Source organism: Diceros bicornis, chromosome 8 (genome assembly GCF_020826845.1).
Source record: "Diceros bicornis minor isolate mBicDic1 chromosome 8, mDicBic1.mat.cur, whole genome shotgun sequence".
In the NCBI taxonomy this organism is placed as follows: domain Eukaryota; kingdom Metazoa; phylum Chordata; class Mammalia; order Perissodactyla; family Rhinocerotidae; genus Diceros; species Diceros bicornis.
The window spans coordinates 43,981,679-44,002,659 of record NC_080747.1 but is presented as its reverse complement, the minus strand read 5'-3'; the positions used below and the strand labels follow the sequence as shown (position 1 = coordinate 44,002,659).

The following is a 20,981-nucleotide window of genomic DNA, read 5'->3' as shown; positions in this document are numbered from 1 at the left end:
CTCAGAGTTACTTGGCAAGTATCGACCGGTACGGCTCCAAGCCAGTGAGCTCCAAAGTCCTTGCAAAACCTGACCAAAACCAAGCGCGACCAGAGCAGACGTCCGAGCCGAGAGCCGTCAGTGACAAACGCGACCAGTTCTCGCAGGACCGTTCCGCAGCTTCGGAATGGGGCGGGGTAGCGCGACGCTGCCTGCCCCCGGTCGCTCGTGCTGACGTCAATGAGGCGACGCGGAAGATTTACGGAAGAGCCCGCGCCATTCACATCCCGGCGGGCTGCGCGGCGGGCCGGCTTCACCGCTTGTGCGAGATTGCTTCTGCGCTGTCTGTGGAGAGGTGTTCGGGTTGGGCTGTTGGGTGAAGGTCCCGATGGGCTCGGACTTGCCCCTTATCCCTGACTCCTCGGTCTTCTGAGTGAGTCTCGGCAGAAGGCAGTGTCCAGTGGGGGATCGTGTGAGGGAGGCGAAGTACCACGAGACCTGAGGCTGGCTGTACGCAGGGTTGCTCATCTTCGGGGCCACCGCGTGGCCTCGGATTTGAGTCAGTCATGTCTGGCGGATTGGTGTGGTGCAGAGTAAACCTGACCTGTGTGATTTCTCCTGAGTTACCCTGACTTAGACCCGCTGGAAATAAGCCTGCCCCGCCTACTTGCTAGCCTGGTTGCGGAGAGCAATTGAAAGCATGTTTTGGAAGCTGTAAAGTGCATTGTTATTAAACGTAGTCGCGTAATTTATGTTAAAAAGGTGGTGGATGCGGAAAAATAAAGTTTCTAGATTATTTATTTGTCTTTAAAATAGCCAGTAGCTTAGGGAGAGTCCCTAAAGCAATAGTTTGTTGACACTCTTAAGATCTCTGATGACTAAATAGCAGCCTCCACAGTTGTAGATAAAGTAGCAAGTATTTTAAGACTTAATGATTTCATTACATGTGAAATCAGTTTATTAGATTTTGCTTTCTTTTTTCTTCCTTATAAGGTCCTAGAAATATTTGGGCATCCAATGAGTATGATATTCTCTATTAGAGAGAGTTTATGATTCAGTTAATGAAAATGAAAACTTTGGATAATAAGAATAGATTTTGCCTTAATTGTCTATAACAACCACTGGGAAACTGGCAAAAGTAGAAAAACATCTTAATTGCTGTATAGATATGTGTGGTGAGTGTTGTAATTTGTCCTAAAACTGGCATTTTCTTTTTTAAGAATTCATTTTATAATCTTGCCCCTTATTTTGATGTCAAGTGATTTTAGAGTATAATATATAATCAGATTTTCCACACCTGCTGTACGTGTTTTTGCATTAAAAAATGCACTTTTTGCACGTAGACTATAAATTTTTGTTAAAATGCCTTAATACATTCTACAGGGTAGGCAGTTTGTTATTCATATGCAGGAGAGGATAGCGGAAGGTACACTTCTGCACTAACTGTATCTTGCAAAATGAACTCATTCCCCATAATTTTAGTGCATGCTATGGAAGTCTTATATAATGATCATTTGTGTGTATGAGGAAAGCTTAAAAATTTTCTTATGCATCACAAAGAGAGCTAGTATTTATAGAAATGCTTATTAAAAAGAAATACTGTAAGTACTAAAATTATATTTTTAAACTTTATATTTGGAAATCGTAGCATTTCCAAACCTTATGGGTTTCAGCAGTTTTTAATCGGTAGGGATATCAGTTCAAATAAGTATGAACAAATAAAAACTTGAATAATTAAAACAGGCTACTTGATAAATCTTATTTGCTTTGAAATCTGGAAAATAGGGTTCACAGGAAAAAAAAGTCACCTTTACCTTCAAAGAAATATTAGCAGAATTGTGAGGGTTTTTTTGTTATCAGTGATCCCTAAAGTTTCTTTGATGAAATACTGTTTCAAATCTTTTTTTTAATATAATCTGCATTAAGAAGCCCAGAGAACTTTGTATTGATACAATGCTTTATTGAGTTGTTAATACTATATAGAGTTTAATTTAAATGAATTTATTGGCAATTTAAAAATCAAATTAGAATATGAAGAAATTCACAATTATAAAAGTTACTTATGTGACCTCTGTAAAGTATTATAATAAATAGTAATTAGCACAGTTTATATAAGGTGGACTAAAACTGCATTGTAGGTAGAGTTTTTTTCCTTTTTTCTATGAAAGATTGATTTTGCTTTCACCTAAGTTCAGTTCCTAAAAGTAGACTTTATTTGCATTAGTCTTTTCAAAGTCACCTTACAGGATTTTAACCACTTTATTATTTATTTATTTATTTATTTATTTTGGTGAGGAGATCAGCCCTGTGCTAACATCTGCCAATCCTCCTCCTTTTTTGCTGAGGAAGACTGGCCCTGGGCTAACATCTGTGCCCATCTTCCTCCACTTCATATGGGACCTGCCACAGCATGGCCCAACAAGTGGTGCGTCGCTGGTCACCCGGGGTTCCGAACCGGTGAACTTCGGGCCACCGCAGCAGAGCGCGTGCACTTAACCACTTGTGCCACTGGGTTGGCCCCTTAACCACTTTATTTTAATCAATCTGTAACAATAACTGAAGAAAAATGAAAAAATATACAGCATGTGGTGCTTTAAATTTGGTTTTATTCGTTAATTTCCCCCCCCCCAAAGCCCCAGTAGATGGTTGTACGTCATAGTTGCACATCCTTCTAGTTGCTGTATGTGGGATGCGGCCTCAGCATGGCCGGAGAAGTGGTGCGTCGGTGCACGCCTGGGATCCGAACCCGGGCCTCCAGTAGCGGAGCGCACTCACTTAACCGCTAAGCCACGGGGTCGGCCCCTGGTTAATTTTTTATATATTTCTTTTTTACATTGTGATCAGTTGAGAGAGAATTCTACATTTCTACCAGTTTCATCCTCATTTATGTATACCACTCCCCTCCCAAATTTTCTTCCAGCTCTGATCCAGGGTTAGGTTGATTGTATCAGATTAATTTTCTACCTCATTGTTCTCAGCAAAGTTACCATAAACAATTTATAAGTTCAGAGATTCTTTAATTATGTGTCTTTGATATAGTTATTCTTGTGAGGAGTGATTGTATAGAAGTTTCTCTCTCTCTCCCCCCCCAACCAAGCTTCCTAAAACTCCCTATCCCCCTAACATTTCTGTATGTAGGTAGAGTTCTCTGCTACCAGTGATGTTTAGATAAACTTCAGTGAAATGACTCTTCAGGAATTGGTGCATCAGGCTGCCTCCCTTTATTCGGATAAAATAGCTGTATGTTTTGATGAGTGTAACAACCAGCCTCCAGTTTATTACACCTACAAGACTGTGGTTAATGCTGCTTCCGAATTATCAAATTTTCTGCTATTACACTGTGAATTTCAAGGAATTCGGGAAATTGGTCTCTACTGCCATCCTGGGATAAACTTACCCTCTTGGATTTTAGGGTAATATTTTTTAGAACTAAAAATGTGATGTCACTCTAACATAATATATAATTCTTTAATGCATAGAATATATGGCAAGTTAGTGTTCTGTTTACTATTGGATTTTTCTATATTGCTTGGTCAATTCTGAATAGACTAATAAAGGAGTTCGTATTTCCCTTAGGATTATTTTTAATCATTTAAATTAGTTACTCTAGGGCCGGCCCCGTGGCTTAGCGGTTAAGTGGGCGCGCTCTGCTGCTGGCGGCCCAGGTTCGGATCCCGGGATCGCCCCGACGCACCGCTTCTCCGGCCATGCTGAGGCCACGTCCCACATACAGCAACTAGAAGGATGTGCAGCTATGACAGACAACTATCTACTGGGGCTTTGGGGGAAAAATAAATAAATAAAATCTTTAAAAATAAAAATAAAAAAAAATTAGTTACTCTGACCTTATTTTGGAGAGACTGGAAGTTTTTACTAATAGTAGAACTTTATAAATATCTCCAAGATGTAAGGGCTTCATTTGTCTGCCAAGGGGAAACAGCCATAAATTCTTTGTTAGATCAAAGAGAACAAACAAGCATTTCAGAAATAACGTGGCTATGTTTTTTTCCCCCCAAGACTGAAGTTTTACGTACTTAAGTATTCAGTAAATGAATGAATGAATAAATGAGAGTTTTGGATAATGGTCCATAAAAATTGAGATATGAATTGAGGAAGACATTAATTCAAACAAATATTTGCAAAATGTTCAGTCAGTTAAGTTCTAGAATAGTATCCTCATATAGTGATTTCTATACTTGAGTTCTACAGCAAAGAAAAGCTGCTAAAGAAATAGAGAAGTTGATATTCATCCCATAATATGTGTCTTAGTAGATTAATTATATAAATGTGAAGCAAAAAAAGTTTAAAAATTTACTTTCGTTCAATCATTGACAATTTATTGAGAATTTACTATGTACAAATATCTAATGTCCCTAAAGTGTACTTCAAAGTACTTTTAGTTAAAATGACTAATGGATCTTTGATCTTATTTATACAGGTATTGCCACATACAAATCAATTTTAAAGTTTTTTTTTCCCCTTTAAGGTATCCAGTTTTGGTGAAATATTTCTTTTATATGCAGATTCTATTAATCTGCATACTAATAAGTTGCATGAGGATATTTTAGCTAATTTTATGTTATCCTACATAGACAGATGAAGAAATTAGACCCTGCTGTCTGTCTGGTATTTTATTGGTAGCCAGTTAACCAAATGTATTATACTATAATACATAAACTTTAAAAAACCTTGGATTTCTCTATAGTTAAGTGACGAGAATTTAATATAGTAAAAACTCAGGATATTCAGTCTTTTTTGTGTGTGTGTGAGGAAGATCAGCCCTAAGCTAACATCCGTGCTAATCCTCCTCTTTTTGCTGAGGAAGACCGGCTCTGAACTAACATCTATTGCCAATCCTCCTCTTTTTTTCCTCCCCCCCAAAGCCCCAGTAGATAGTTGTACGTCATAGTTGCACATCCTTCTAGTTGCTGTATGTGGGACGCGGCCTCAGCATGGCTGGAGAAGCGGTGCGTCCGTGCGTGCCCGGGATCCGAACCCGGGCCACCAGTAGGGGAGCATGTGTGCTTAACCGCTAAGCCACGGGGTGGGCCCAGGATATTCGGTCTTAAGAGCAAGATAAAAATAACTATTTATAACCAAAAATGTGTCAACAAAAACATTGGGAATTTCTGATAAAGAAAATAGTAAAGTACATATAGAAATAGAAATGCTTAAATTAATATTATTGTCAACAGATATTCTATGCTGACTCTGTACTTTGTTTCTTTAGAATTCTCCAAGTCCCTGCTGCTTACTCTCCTGTTGATCCAGATTCACCACCAGCATTATCAGTTCATTTTATGAGAAAATGTAATCTAAAGTACATCCTTGTTGAAAAACAGCAAATTAAGGTAAGTGTGGGTATATAAATTGTGTTTTTTATGTCTGTTACATTTATCTTTCAATCGAAAGGGTCCCATCCTCTGTCTTGATTTCGAAATTTACTAACTCAGCAGGGTTTCTCAGTATCAGCACTGTTGACATTTTGGGTTGAGTAATTGTTTGTTGTGAGGAGTGTCCTGTACAGTATAGGATGTTTAACAACATCCCTGGCCTCCACCCAATAGTTGCCAGTAGCACACCCCAGTTATGACAACCAAAATTGTCTCCAGACATTGCCAAATGTCTCCAGGAGGCACCCTGCACGCCGCACACTCCATTGAGAACCACTACTCTTTGGCGTGAACATATCTTCTAGTCTCATAATAACATATTGTGCACTGTTTTGAATTTCCTTTCTCTTTCCAAAGTTGTTCCTATACTAAGAAAATTTTATAATACTGTACTTGAAACTTTTATTTTTGTATATTTATGGCAATTTACAGTGGTCAGCAACGTTAAAAAGTTATAACCAAGCTTAGATTTTGAAAAAGACATTGACACTTAGACTAGACCTTTCTGGAAAACTAAATTTATTATTTTTTAAATTTTTAAGTGACTGCCAACCAAAGATCTAGCCAAGAAACACGGCTTTAGGGGCAAGAGTTGATATATTTTCAGCTAGATGCAGCCCATATTTCATTATTATTTCTTCATTTTTCTTTTTTTGTAAAATATTATTTTACCAAAGAGAAAGGAAGAAGATTTTGGAGGATATTTACCCATTTCCTGTATGAGCCAGTTTATATTGGGGGTAACTTAAATTCTTTTTTTTTTTTATAATTTTATTTATTTATTTATTTTTACCCCCCAAAGCCCCAGTAGATAGTTGTACGTCATAGCTGCACATCCTTCTAGTTGCTGTACGTGGGACGCGGCCTCAGCATGGCCGGAGAAGCGGTGCATAGGTGCATGCCCGGGATCCGAACCTGGGCCGCCAGCAGCGGAGCGCGAGCACCCAACCGCTAAGCCACGGGGCCGGCCCCTATTGGGGTAACTTAAATTCATTCCACCTGTGTATGTGTATGTGTGTGCATCTGTATCTGTATATATAGCAATAAGATGTATCAAGAGCTTGAGATATATGGAGGACTTCCTAAAGAGTCATGGGTAAGGCCTTTAGAAAGAGACAACTAAAGTATTAATTTGGTTAATAAATATTTTCTAAATACACATTTATCAGTGTCTGGCCAAAGTTTTCTCTTCTGTTCCTCAAATTATTATTTCTTTGTTGATAAGTAAGCAAAACTAAAATGGGGATGTGACTTTCATTTTCCTTAACAACCTTGGTGAAAGTTTTATAGAAGAGGTGGTTGGGTGTGAGAATTAATTGTCAATATCAAGCCATTCTTTATGACTGCATATAAGAAGGAGTTGGGTACATAGCAAAATCTCATAGAAAGTACCTTGCTTCCTATTCTATGACTTTGATGATGGTATAACTTAACACAGGAGCAATCAAGAAGTATTTATTGAGCGTCTACGGTATGCCCGGCATCCACTAGAGCAGTGGTTTTCAGGTAGAGATGATTTTGCCTCCCAGGAGACATTCTGCAATGTCTGGAGATATTTTTTATTGTCATGGTAGAAATGGGGTGCTACTGGCTTCTAGTGGGTAGATGATGCTAAAAATCCTACAAGGCACAAGACAGCCCCCCACAAAGGTTTATCTGGTCCATGTCAGTAGTGTTGAGACTGGGAAACCTTGCAGTAGAGACAGGGTGTTTGGGAGGGCATTATTATGTGAAAGAAGCCCAAGACATGATTCTTGCCCTCCAGTTGCTTTTATAGTTGGAGAAGAAAGGTTAATACTTCTGAACCTGTAAGGTCTACATAGTGTGATATTGCCCTAAGCGAAGTAAATGTAACCTAGTAGAGATAGGACAATTTTAATGGAGGAGGATGGTTTTGATTTAGGTCTTAAGAATTGTTAAGCCCTTAATTTTTTTAACATTATAGGCCACTCCAAACCCTACTCCTAGTACACACACAAGCACAAACAGAAAGCGCTACAGGCTCCTGGGTTGTGACCTTTTTCTCTCATTTATATTGATTTCTTTAATGTGAAACTTAAGTTATGTTTCTTTACACTGCTTTTTATCAACCTAAAAAGGTATGTTCAAAGGAAACTCACTTTCAGCATGTACAAACTGAATTTGGCATCTTTTCATCCAAACTTACTTCTGTATTAATCTATCTCCATCCACCAAATACCTGAGCCAGAAGTTCAGCAATCTTCTTAGGCTTACTCCATATCCAGAAAGTCATTGAGCTTACTGATTCTTTGCTCATAGACCCTTTTTGTCCACTCCTGTTACAACAGACTAGTTCAGGCCCATATAGTGTTTCTGAATTTTTGCAACAGGTTCATTAAATGGCTCTCATTTATCAGTCTTTCCTTGATGAAAGTCTAGTCTATGCTGTTGCCACCTTCAAGTGGATCCCATCACTTACAGGTTAAGATCTAAACCTCTTACTGTTGAGTATACATAAAGTTATTAAGGATTAGCATCTCATCTCCTATCAACAGCACACCTCACCTTCTCCCTCTCCCCCAGTTCTGCAAATTACTGGAATGCTTTGTGTTCTCCACAACAACAACTTTGTCAGGTTACGTACCCTGTGTTGGCTGTCTTCCTAAAATACCCCTATTCTTTATTTGGAGAATCGCTACTTATAACACAAATATTACATATGAAGAATCAATCTCTGACCTTCCAAGCAGAGTTCAGCCTCCTCTGTTTCCATTAACATTTCAAGCATATTTCATCATCACGCCACATTGCACTGCAGTTGTGTTTTTATGTCTCTTTATTTTTAAGGTGAGTTTGAAAGTAATGACAGCACTTTACTCTTGGAAGTTTCTCGTTTATCTTTTTATCCCTGGATATATGGCAGGGACTCAAAAAAAGCCATGTTGAATGAGTAAATGGATATTTCATATTACTTCTATATAAAAAAGAATGCCTTTTAACATATTCATATTGTAAACTTTGTTCCCCGTCCAACAGAAATTCAAATCTTCCTATGAAACATTATTGAACTATGATACATTTGCAGTAGAACATGATGACCTAGTACTCTTCGGACTTCACTGGAAAAGTGTTGAGGTGAACTTGATGCTAAATGAAAGAAAAGAGGAATATGAAAAAGAAAAAACAACAAACAGCACAAATTCTGAGAACAGCAATGAAGAACAGTCAGAAGAGCACATGGATGTGAGGCTAAAGCATTGCTTGGCTTATGTTCTCCATACATCGGGCACTACCGGGATACCTAAGATTGTCAGAGTCCCTCATGCATGTATAGTGCCAAACATCCAGCATTTTCAGTAAGTTCTGTCCTTAGAATCCTTCTTCAGAACATGTATTTTGAAGGGAAAAAATAATTTTAAAATATCTGTTCTTTATAACTGTTGTTCCTAAATTGATAGTCCTAAGTAATTGGGTCTCTTGTTTCAGCTATATCTGAACTTTAGTTCTCTGCAGACTAGAGCTTTACCTGTTTTATCCAGACCTGGAGCAAACAACAAATGATATAATTGGAAGCTTTGCTTCTTAATTAAGAAGGGAGGGGGCCGGCCCGGTGGCGCAAGCGGTTAAGTGCGCGCGCTCCGCTGCGGCGGCCCGGGGTTCGCTGGTTCGGATCCCGGGCGCGCACCGACGCACTGCTTGGCAAGCCATGCTGTGGCGGCGTCCCATATAAAGTGGAGGAAGATGGGCACAGATGTTAGCCCAGGGCCGTCTTCCTCAGCAAAAAAAGAGGAGGATTGGCGGATGTTAGCACAGGGCTGATCTCCTCACAAAAAAAAAAAAAAAAAGAAGGGAGGAAGCACATTCCTGGCTGAGGTACCAGCAGAGGTATGGGAGAAAGAAGGAGTTTGGCTTTCTCAAGTCCATTAGGACAGAGCAGGAGCCATGTGATCTGAGGGGGCAGGAGCCTGGTATGCCCTGTTGAAGGAGTTTGAACTTAATCCAATAGATGATGAGGAACCATTAAAAAAGATTTGCATTTCATTAAGTTCACTCCTGTAGCATTGTTGACTTTGGTTTTGCTATTATGGTCAGGAGATGAGAAATATCTATGAAGTTGAGATTCCTACCTTGTGAAGAAAGAAGAAAATAGAGGAGGGAGGGAAGCAGAGGTGGGTAGTCTTAGGAAATCGAAGGAGGAAACGAATAGAAATAGAAACCCCATGCGACATGTAGTGTAACCCCATGATATGTAATCTTACATCATTGTAAGTTTTGTGTAATTTAAAATTTTCTAGGAACCACAGTTAAAAAGTAAAAAGAAGCAGGTGAAATTAATTTTAACACGATAACATAATTCAGTATATCTAAAATATTATTTTAATATGTAATCAATGTAAAAATTGTTAGTGAGGTATTTACATTCTTTTTTTATACTAATTGTCTTCAAAATCTAGCATGTATTTTATACTTATGCATCTCAGCGTGGACCAGCTACGTTTTTAGTGCTCAATAGGCACATGTATCTAGTGGCTAGCATATTGGACAGCACAGGTCTAGAAGGAGAGAATAGTTAAATGCTGCAGAGGGAGGTGTCTGTTGTCATTGACAGCCTGGTCTTAAGTGGCTTACTTCCAAGTGCCCAGGGTTGAGGACAGATTACAGGCTGGAGATAGGGAATGAGAGATAAGGAAATGGAGAAAACAAAGGTAAAGTGTTATTTTCTGGAAACTAGTTTTAATAGAAAAGATAGAATTCTGGGAGGGTGTAGGTTTTTTGTCTTTGTTTTAAGATGGGAGAGGTTTATAAGTTAAGGGTAAAGAATTGGTGAAGAGGGTTGGTTTGAAAAATCAAGTAGTAGAAGTATAATCACGCGTCCCATAATGATGTTTCAATCAAGGACGGCCCACATAGACAACGATGGTCCCATAAGATTAGTACCATATAGCCTAGGTGTGTAGTAGGCTATACCACCTAGGTTTGTGCAAGTACACGATGATGTTAGCATAACAACGCATTTCTCAGAATGTATCCCGTGGTTAAGTGATGCATGACTGTATTGTAAAGGAGTAAGATACTTAGAGATGGGAAGGGATGACATTTAAAATACTGGGTAGAATAACTCTTCTTTAGAGAGCCTTAAGAAGATAAGAGGGATAATAAATTATATAAATTCTTTATGTAATAAGGAATGTTAGAGGAAGCTGATGAATTGTAATTTTAGTGTGAAATAGAAAGCAAAGTCCTATGCTAAGGGTATAGGAGCTGAGATGGGGATGAAGAAATAGGGAACCTGAAGAGAGTGGAGCAGGTTTGGAATCTGGGGAGGTGGGAGAGAGAGCTGACTAAGAGGAACTGAGCCTAACAGAGGCAGGAATTGTCTGTAAGGTTGGAGCAAATATATGCTTAGTGAGGGATGAGGGGCTGATTTATGAGTAAAGTATAGAAATTTCTTGATAGCTGTTTTGTGTTTGAACTTAATGAAATCTATTTTCCTTTTAAAAATCCCTTTTTGGTTTACTTTTAGGTTCATAAGTAAGTAAAGTGCTAAATAATTGGATTCTGAAGAGATGAAATGTTAAGATATCTAATTTAGAAATTAGGGCCGGCCCCATGGCTTAGTGGTTGAGTGCGGGTGCTCCGCTGCTGGTGGCCCGGGTTCGGGTCTGGGCGCACACTGACGCACCGCTTCTCCGGCCATGCTGAGGCCGTGTCCCACGTACAGTGACTGGAAGGATGTGCAACTGTGACACGCAGCTATCTGCTGGGGCTTTGGGGGAAAATTAAAAAAAAAAAAAAAAAGAAATTAAAACAGTAATGTTAAATTTTCCATTTGATTTGGACTTAAATTCCTAAGCTAGGGAGTACCAAATTTCACGTACATCTTCGAACAATCTTATTTCTCTTGCTGACTCCCCCAGTATTACCAGAATAATCTGTTAATAAGACAAAGCTGAGTTTACTGCTTATGTTGGTAAGAGGCAATGCTACCTACCTCAAGAGTGTGATAGTTTCAGAGAGGGAAGAGCAGGATCTGATTTATTGAGATTTTGAAGTCTAGTTTAAGGCAGATCATTCAATATAGGGGCTTAATTTTCAGGATTCGGAAAGGTTTATGATATAAGAATTAAGGATTGGTGGAAATGTCCGGGTGATTTTTGAGGAGGGGTGTTCAGAGAGCCTTGGGATGTAAACTGTTGATGCTTTTATTAAAGAATTTATTTAGTTTTCAGTAATGAACAATAAAGTGCAATTTTTATTTTCTTGGTCTAGAGTCTTCTAGAATAATAAAATTAGGCTAATGAAGACAATGGAATAGTAAAGTTTTGTTAATATAGGCAGTGAACTGTGGGGGTAAACCTGTTTTGTTTTGTTTTTATCAACTGTGACAGTACTACTCTCTGAGAGCAGATTATAGGAGTTTGATTTCCTTTTTTCTGTTTGTCTTTTGCTTTATTGTTGTAATAACACATGAAAAGAATTGTGTTGTTCATGCCCAGAGGCACTCATTTTACAAGGGCAGATATGGTATCTCTCTTCTGTAGTGATAGCATGGAATTGACCTTCCCTTGAAATATTTACTAATCTTTCTAGATTATGCCAAAAAAGAAAGAAGTTAAGATGAAAAGTTGCTCTTTGATAGCTCTGCATCAAATATATATAGAGTCTTTAGTTGTATGAGTGTTTGTGAGGCTTTTAAAGGAATGGTTTTGTTTTTTGTGGACAATTGCCTAGTTTGATTGCGGAGTCAGATATGAAACGGAAACTTACAACTTTTGTTTCAGTCAAACAAGAAAAGTAGCTCAGTGAAGAAAAAAAGTAAATCTTTTCTTTCTATTATTTTGGTGTGGCTTTTTTTTCCTCTCCCTGCCCCCCTTTTACTTCTGGAGTTTGATGACTTAATATAGTTCTTTGAAGGAATACCCACCAAAACATATTCTTTTATATGTTGGCTTAGGTTATTTTGTTAAATACATTTTTGTAATCATATCCTGAAGAGAACTTACAGTTGTTTTTCTTGTTGAATTCTATTCTCAATTGATCTTTCTAAAATTAAATTGTTAGATGGACATCTTTTCTAACATTACATACCTTAAATAGTCTGTTGAAATTAAAAATCTAACATATACAGGTACAAAGGCAGGTACAATTTTGAAGTCTTTTAAGAATGATATTTAAGAATTAGTTGATGTTTCTGACTTTGCACGAGTTACTTAACCTCCCTGAATTCTCTTTTTTTTCATTTTTAAATGGCAGTAATAATCAAACCTGTTTCATAAGGTGGTTGGGAAAATGAGAAACAATGTATTAGATACATAGCACTAAGCCTCACAGGTAGTAAGCTCAACAAACCTTTGTTCCATTCCATCTTTTTCCTTTAAAATCTGTCTCTTTTCTCAACTTTTCCTATATTGCACATTTCTTAAGCTGTTCTCTTGAAATTAACTGCCAAATTCTCCATGAATGCTTAAGACTGTCCATTTTTGTTCACAGAATTGAGACACTAAAAATGATTTTCAGTTTAAGCTTTATTGGGAGCCTGTCATAAAATTTGCTCTCTCCTGAATACTAACTAGGAAACCAGACAATATTTGTGAAGAATAATTCCGTTAAAAGTTGAAGTTTGAGTGTAGCCTTTATCATACAGTGGGTTTTTATCTTACCTAAGACACAAATGTAATACATACTATAATTAGATTTTTTAAAGCTTCATACTGTTGAGAGGAAAAACTTTTCTTCTACTCTCTAGGATCAGTGTCTGGGGACCTGTGAATCAGACTGACAAAAGATAGATTAACAGAAGAAAAAACGTTTATTTGTATACATATGGGAGCTAACAAGAAGCAGCTAGTTGATTGTAGGGGAGGCAAACTTTTACTTTTTACCCTCTTAGGGTTCCTTTTGGCTGGGCTGAGAATTAGATTGACATAAGACAGATCAACAGGAGACAAGCATACAAATTTATGTAATGCAAGTTTTACGTGATGCAGGATCCTTCATAAGGAATGAAGACCCAAAGAATGGTGAAACCTACTTGCTTTTGTATTAGGTTAAACACAGAGAGGCAACTATGGAAAAGTGACTAAACTATTAGGGAGGCTAAAGAAAGATAAGAATTATTTTAACAAGGTCTGTTTGTATAGAATTCTCTCAGTCTCAGCTTCTCATGCTTGATGATAAGAATGTTACTTTCCTTCTGGTATAGGGAGGACATCTTTCATATGGGAGTTTCATCTGCTTTTATGAATAAAAAAGGAAGGTCACAGTGTTTTTCTTGTATATGCTGTTTTTCAAGTGCCTTTAACTCAAAATAGTCAATATGCCAGAGCAACATGTTTTGGGGTGGTGTGTTCTGAACTTCATGGTTAAATGGTTCAAGTTAAAGGTTTATGTACCTAACTTAGTAGGGGAAAGAGAGGGGAGGAAGAGGCTTCTGTGGGAAGAACAAATAGGTTTCTTTAGAAAAGACAAAGGGAGATAAGAAACTTTTGTGATAATGTTGGTCTATGCAGGTGAGAGTAGTCTTCCCATCTTCAGGGCCATAAAACTCCCCTGCAGAGGGGATTTATGGAAGGTTTACTTTTGGTCTCCTTCTTGGGAGTAAAAGCCAACCTGAATGGGGAATTTTTTTTTTTTTTTGGTGAGGAAGATAAGCCCTGAGCTAACATCATGCCAATCCTTCTTCTTTTTGCTGAGGAAGAAGACTGGCCCTGGGCTAACATCTGTGCCTGTCTTCCTCCCCTTTATATGGGACACCGCCACAGCATGGCCTGACAAGTGGTGCCTCGCTGGGCACCCGGGATCCAAACCTGGGCCACCAGCAGTAGAGTGCACGCACTTAACTGCTACGCCCCGGGGCTGGCCCTGAAGCAGGGATTTATGGCAGCCTCGTTTCCCAGAAGTTTCTGCTATTAGTCAGATAAGGGAAGCTCCAAGAAGGCTTCTTTCTGCATTTGTTGAATCCAAGATGTTTTCAGCTTTAAAATAATCTTAATACCAACTCTAGGGTTCTGAGTAAGTCTCCACAATACCAAATTTGGAGATATTTTGAAGTTAAGATAATCCCTGCTTTTAGATAGAGTGGGTTTTGTCTGTTTAAATTGAAGCAGTGCCATAGGCTCAACATTGACAATTATGGATATCCATTATATCAATAATATCCTATCCACATATATTCTGTGCTGCTCTTTGTTCAGCTACTGAGAGAAAATGCCCACAAGTGGGAAAAGTGAATCAGAGGTCTCTATTAAGCATCGTTGAATAAGTAGGATAGAATAAATCAAGATTCTACTAGAAATACAGAACCAGGAGGATATATCAGGGATTTATTACAAGAAATTGGCTTACAGTTGTGGGGGCTGGCTAAGCAAGACTAAAGTCTATAGGGTAGACAGAAGGGGGTGATCATGAGCAGGCTGGAACCCCATGGGCATGTGCTTGTCCACAGGCCAGTCAGGAAGGAAGATCCAAGTGGAAGGGAGAGTAATTACAGACCCAGCTGCTGTTTGAGTCTCTTCTTCAGAGAAAGCCTAAACACTCTTTTAAAGGCCTTCCAACTGAGTAAGTCCAGCCACCCAGGACAATCTCCCTTTTGATTAATTTAAAGTCAGCGGATTAGGGACTTTAATCACATCTACAAAATCCCTTCACAGCAGCACCTAGATTAGTGTTTGATTGAATAACTGGATTGAATAACTGGGAGAAGGTGTGTGCTACCAAATGGTAGCTGACTCCCTTCTGTCTTCCAGCTTTCAAGAGAGAATATCCCTTGTCTTCTCCCTTAGTAAGAAACATAGTAGAAAGGGAATTCTGGGGACTGTAGTTCAATCCAGCCAAGTTGGCATATCAGAAAACCATCACAGATAATAAAATGTCATGGTAAAAAATAGATGTTACTTTAGATGGCTTTTAATCCTAACATTTATAATTCTTACATTTTAATCTAGAATTAATAGCACCATTTTGGTTAATCTAAGAGAGATAAATAAAAATCTGGCCAACATCCAGAAACTTAATGGTCATGAATACTTTTTCAGGATATGTGTATACCAAATGGTAGACATTTCTCATAACTACATTCTGTTTTGCCTTAGGGTACTTTTTGAGATCACATACGAAGATGTTTTATTTCTGGCTTCACCTCTGACCTTTGATCCTTCTGTTGTGGAAATATTTGTTGCTCTATCAAGTGGTGCCTCTCTGCTTATTGTACCAACTTCTGTCAAAGTGCTCCCATCAAAATTAGCTGCTGTTCTCTTTTCCCATCACAGAGTGACTATTTTGCAGGTACTTGTAGGTGTAAATGAAATGTTTCATCTTTCATTATTCAATATTATAAGTGTTTTAGAGATATTTTATATTTCTGTTGTTCTTTACATTGGATCAATGGTAATCCAGTTAGATTATCAAGGGCTGTCTCCTGATAATGTCACTTTTTTGTTTGAGAATGAAACAAATCAGTTAATTCTGTCTAGAAAATTCTTTTACTGTGCATTTTGTACATAGTGTGATAACTCAAGGAACTTGACTTTCAAATCTATTGGGATATGCTGCCTCTCCTGTCTTTAAGTTGGTTGTGTTTCTCACTAAAAGCTAGTTTAAGTCAATTAAATTATAACTGAGTTAGAAATTTAGGTTTTCTTGGGCCGGCCTCATGGCTTAGTGGTTAAGTGCACGCGCTCCGCTGCTGGCGGCCTGGGTTCGGATCCCGGGCACGCACCAACGCACCGCTTCTCTGGCCATGCTGAGGCCGCGTCCCACATACAGCAACTAGAAGGATGTGCAGCTATGACATACAACTATCTACTGGGGCTTTGTGGGGGAGGAAATAAATAAATAAATAAATCTTAAAAAAAAAAAAAGAAATTTAGGTTTTCTGAGTTTTACATCAGTATATTTTACATTAACCTACAGAAACAAATTTGTTTTATAATTTATTTTTTATTTTTTATTATTTTATTTTATTTTTTTTGTGAGGAAGATCAGCCCTGAGCTAACGTCCGATGCCAATCCTCCTCTTTTTGCCGAGGAAAGTTGGCCCTGAGCTAACATCTGGGCCATCTTCCTCTACTTTGTATGGGACGCTGCCACAGCATGGCTTGACGAGTGGTGCATCAGTGCACCCCCAGGATCCGAACCTGCGAGCCCCAGGCCGCCAAAGTAGAGCGTGCGCACTTAACCGCTATGCCACTGGGCTGGCCCCAGCAAATATTTTTTAAGTTTGGCATTTTTAAAGATTTTAAAAATATATATCTGAAAGTATGTGACTGGTACAACAAGCCTTAAGATATTACATTGAAGCAGTTAAAGATTCTAGAGAGAATTAACAAAACTATATACATATCATGATAAACTAAAAGTATCCGGTTTATATCTAGTGTAATGAAGTTTGAGAGGATGTTAGATTTCTGCCCCAAGGACAAAATTTGATATTGACTTTGTTTTTAGGCAATGTGTTTTTCATCCTAAAAAACCCATATATATGTAGATTTATATATATGAAATGAGTTTATGAATGTGGCTTACTACATATCAATGGATGTAAATTCTCATCTATTGGTGAGTCATTCTGTGAAACTGGGCAAGATTTTAGTATAACTTTTATTTTCCTACAAAATTTAAGGAGTATATATTTCAGGGGACATTTGCAAAGTACCCTAATAGATTTGAGTAATAGTTACTAAAGGAAAGGAGACTTTCCTTCTATGTCAAGTCAATGAATTATATCTCTTTAAATCTGATGCTTAATGTTTAGCACAGTCTCAGATAAATATACTTAGCAGTGGTTTTTACCCTTTTTGGAGTCATAGATTCTTCTGAGAAACTGATACACATTTGCTAACTCTGTTCCCAGAACACAGCAAATTTTACATAGTTTCATGGTGATTTTATTTAACTCACAATAAGTGTTTTGGAATATAGTCAGCAGATCACATTTGACTTGGTTTGAGGAAGGAATAGAAGTACAGAAGCTGATAGGGTATCCTTTCCTTTGTATAAGTCATATGTCTTATCCTTTAGTGAATTTTAGCTTTTTTTTGAACCTTGTCAGGGTTCATCTTTTCCCTCCAAAATCAAATTTCTTATCAAATGATACATAGCTTGTCAAGGATTTTTGCCTTGATATATATTTTTTCATATATTATAATTTTTTTTAAAAGCTCCCTGTGGGGCTGGCCTGGTGGCGCAAGTGGTTGCAGCCTGGTGTTTGCTGGTTCAGATCCTGGGCGCGCACCGGCGCACTGCTTGGCAAGCCATGCTGTGGCAGCGTCCCATATAAAGTAGAGGAAGATGGGCACGAATGTTAGCCCAGGGCAAGTCTTCCTCAGCAAAAAAACAGGAGGACTGGCAGATGTTAGCACAGGGCTGATCTCACAAAAAAAAAAAAAAGCTCCCTGTACAGATTTTATTTATAAATAACAACCTTACTCAAACCTAATTGGATATTAAGCAAGGATCTTAAAAGCTCTTAAAGAGAATACATGCTACTAAAGTTATTTTTTATTTATTTTATTTTTTATTTTTGTGTGTGTGAGGAAGATCAGCCCTGTGCTAACATCTGCCAATCCTCTTCCTTTTTGCTGAGGAATATTGGCCCTGGCCTAACATCCGTGCCCATCTTCCTCCACTTTACATGGGACGCCACCACAGCATGGCTTGACGCCACCACAGCATGGCTTGACAAGCAGTAGTGCCTCAGTGCGCGCCTGGGATCCGAACCTGCAAACCACGGCCGCTGCAGTGGAGCTCGCACACTTAACCACTGCGCCACCAGGCCGGCCCCTAAAGTTTTGAAAGTTGGAAAAACATAGAACATCTTGAGTTATTGTTGGGGAGAAAGGCCCCCAAGTGAAATGGGATGAAACTTTTGAGGAAATTAAGGACCTATTTTGTTTGTTTTAGGAGTAAGGAGTTTCTCCTCTTGGGAAGAAAGGCCCAGTTTTTAGTTTCTTACAAACCTAAAATATATTTGGGCATTTTTTTTGCATATTCTGGGTAACAAAGTTATACTATTTAAACTTGATGCCCTTTAAAAGTGAAACCTTTTAATTAGAGCAAAATCTTAGGTTGCCAGCTACCAAACTGTCAGCATAATAATGTTTTTCATTTTTACGTGAATTTTTACTTAGAGAATTTGGAAGAAACCTTAACATTCCCTATTACTTTTTTCTATTATTTGCTAAGTCCTGTTTTTTTATGCCTAGGATGATTTGGTAGCAAAGGATATTGACTTGTATTCTGCCAAGTTTAGTTTATGAGTATGGAAAAGTGGTACTATGCTTTATCTTGCTGAATATTCATAGCTGTGCATTCATTTGTAGAGTTCAAAGGTGAAATTATCCTTAATCCCAGAACTTAGGCTAGAATGCTTCAAAGTTGTCTTAGTGAAAATGGAGAGCAGCACCATTTAGCTGTCATTTTGACAAGAGATTTTCCTTATGATGAAACTCTTGGTGGAACGAACAGTTAAGAACTTGATTTAGGATGCTTCGTAAATAGGGTGGCCGTTATAATTTATTACCAAAATGTGGAATCTTGAGAGTGAATGGAGGTGCTAAGTTTTTAGACAGGAATCTGGAAGAGTAAGTACATACTGGGATGTAGGGTCATCCTACTACTTAAATATTTTGACAAGCCATGACCTTAAATCTTTCTGAATTAAAATTCAAATTGTCAGGGCCGGCCCCGTGGTCTAGCGGTTAAGTGCGTGCACTCTGCTACTGGCGGCCTGGGTTCGGATCCTGGGCGCGCACCGACACACCGCTTCTCCAGCCATGCTGAGGCCGCGTCCCACATATAGCAACTAGAAGGATGTGCAGCTATGACATACAGCTATCTACTGGGGCTTTGGGAGAAAAAATAAATAAATAAATAAAATTATAAAAAAAAAAAAAGATGGAAGAATTAAAAAAAATTCAAATTGTCCATTAGGGCTTCTTCTAGCTTTTATTGAAAGAAACCACTTAAATATCTTTATTCACACAGAACTTTTTTTAAATTGTGAATGGTGAATACAAACTGATATAAACTCTACTTCTATGGTTTAGGAAGAATTCCACACTTGAAAAATAATATTAGGGCCGGCCCCGTGGCGTAGTGGTTAAGATTGGTGCCTTCCACTTCAGCGGCCTGGGTTCATCAGTTCGGATCCTGGGCATGGACCTACACACTGCTCATCAAGCCATGCTGTGGCAGCGTCCCACCTACAAAATAGAGGAAGATTGGCACAGCATGTTAGCTCAGGGCCAATCTTCCTCACCAAAAAACAAAAACAAAAACTCTCAACAAACTAGGAATAAAAGGGAACTTCCCCAACATGATGAAGGACATCTACAAAAAGATTACAGCTAACGTCATACCTGATGAAAGACTGAATGCTTTCACCCTAAGATTGAGAACAGGGCAAGGATGTTTGCTTTTGTCACTTCTCTTCAACATTATTCTGGTTATTCTAGCCAGTGCAATAGACAAAAAGAAAAAAAAAATTGGACAGGAACAAGTAAAACTCTCTTTATTTGCAGATGATATGATGCTATATATAGAAAATCCCAAGGAGATGGGGAGGGAGAACTACTAGAACTAATAAACAAGTTTAGCAAGGTTGCAGGATACAAGATCAATATATAAAATCAACTATATTTCTATATAATAGAAAGTAAAATCCAAAAATAAAATTAAAAAAATAATTATATTCACAATAGCATCAAAAATAATAAAATAGGAATAAATTTAAAGAAGAGCAAGACTTAACACTGAAAACTATAAAACATTGTTGATACAAATTAAAGAGCTAAATAAATGAAGAAACATTCATGTTTATGAATTAGAAATCTCAGTATTGTCAAGATTGCAGTTTTCCCTGAATTGATCTATAAATTAAATAGTCTCTGTCAAGGGACCGGCCCCATGGCGTAGCAGTTAAGTGCACGAGCTCTGCTGCTGGGGGCCTGGGTTTGGATCCCGGGTGTGCACGGATGCACCACTTGTTGGGGCCATGCTGTGGCGGCATCCCATATAAAGTGGAGGAAGATGGGCACAGATGTTAGCCCAGGGCCAGTCTACCTCAGCAAAAAGAGGAGGATTGGCATGGATGTTAGCTCAGGGCTGATCTTCCTCCCAAAAAAAAAAAAAAATCCCTCCCAAAATCCTAGTACACTTTTTTTTGGTAGAAATTGACAAGCTGATCCTAAATTTTATATGGAAATGCAAAAGCCAGTCCTGATCCATACAGTGCAATACCACTCAGCAATAAAAAGTCCTGTAGTCTGAGGGTTTGTTTCCCCCAAAATTCATAGGTTAAAATCCTAATGCCTAGTGTGGTGGTATTATGAGGTGAGGCATTTGGGAGTGCTTAGGTCATGAGGGTGGAGCCCTCATGAATGGGGTTCGTGCCCTTCTAAAAGAGACTCCAACAGAGCTCCTTAGTCCCTTCCACCAGGTGATGAGGACACAGCAAGAAGTTGGCAGTCTGTAACTTGGAAGAGGGTTGAAGGATGTGTTCATTATTTGGATTGTGGTGATCGGTTCACTGATAGTTTATCAAAATTGATATTGTGCACTTTAAATATGTACAGTTTATTGTATGTCAGTTATACTATCTCAATAAAGAAAAATTTTTCTTCATAGTATTTTCGTTAGGCAGATTTTTTA

General features: G+C 38.3%; 1 protein-coding gene across 10 annotated transcripts in view; it reads left to right on the top strand.

Moving 5' to 3' along the window:
- The first annotated feature begins 278 nt into the window (after nucleotides 1-278).
- AASDH (aminoadipate-semialdehyde dehydrogenase) overlaps nucleotides 279-20,981 on the top strand; it is a 36,538-nt gene continuing 15,835 nt past the window's right edge. The window contains exons 1-6 of one of the 10 annotated variants that reach the window (XM_058547128.1): nucleotides 283-412; nucleotides 973-1,154; nucleotides 3,118-3,392; nucleotides 5,210-5,330; nucleotides 8,370-8,689; nucleotides 15,425-15,617. In XM_058547128.1, the coding sequence (XP_058403111.1) occupies nucleotides 3,163-3,392; nucleotides 5,210-5,330; nucleotides 8,370-8,689; nucleotides 15,425-15,617 (864 nt within the window). In that variant the 5' untranslated portion in view covers nucleotides 283-412; nucleotides 973-1,154; nucleotides 3,118-3,162. Of the gene's footprint in view, nucleotides 1,159-3,117; nucleotides 3,393-5,209; nucleotides 5,331-8,369; nucleotides 8,690-9,182; nucleotides 9,219-15,424; nucleotides 15,618-20,981 lie in introns of those variants that run through there. The other 9 variants (XM_058547133.1, XM_058547130.1, XM_058547129.1 and 6 more) reach the window with 9 other exon arrangements.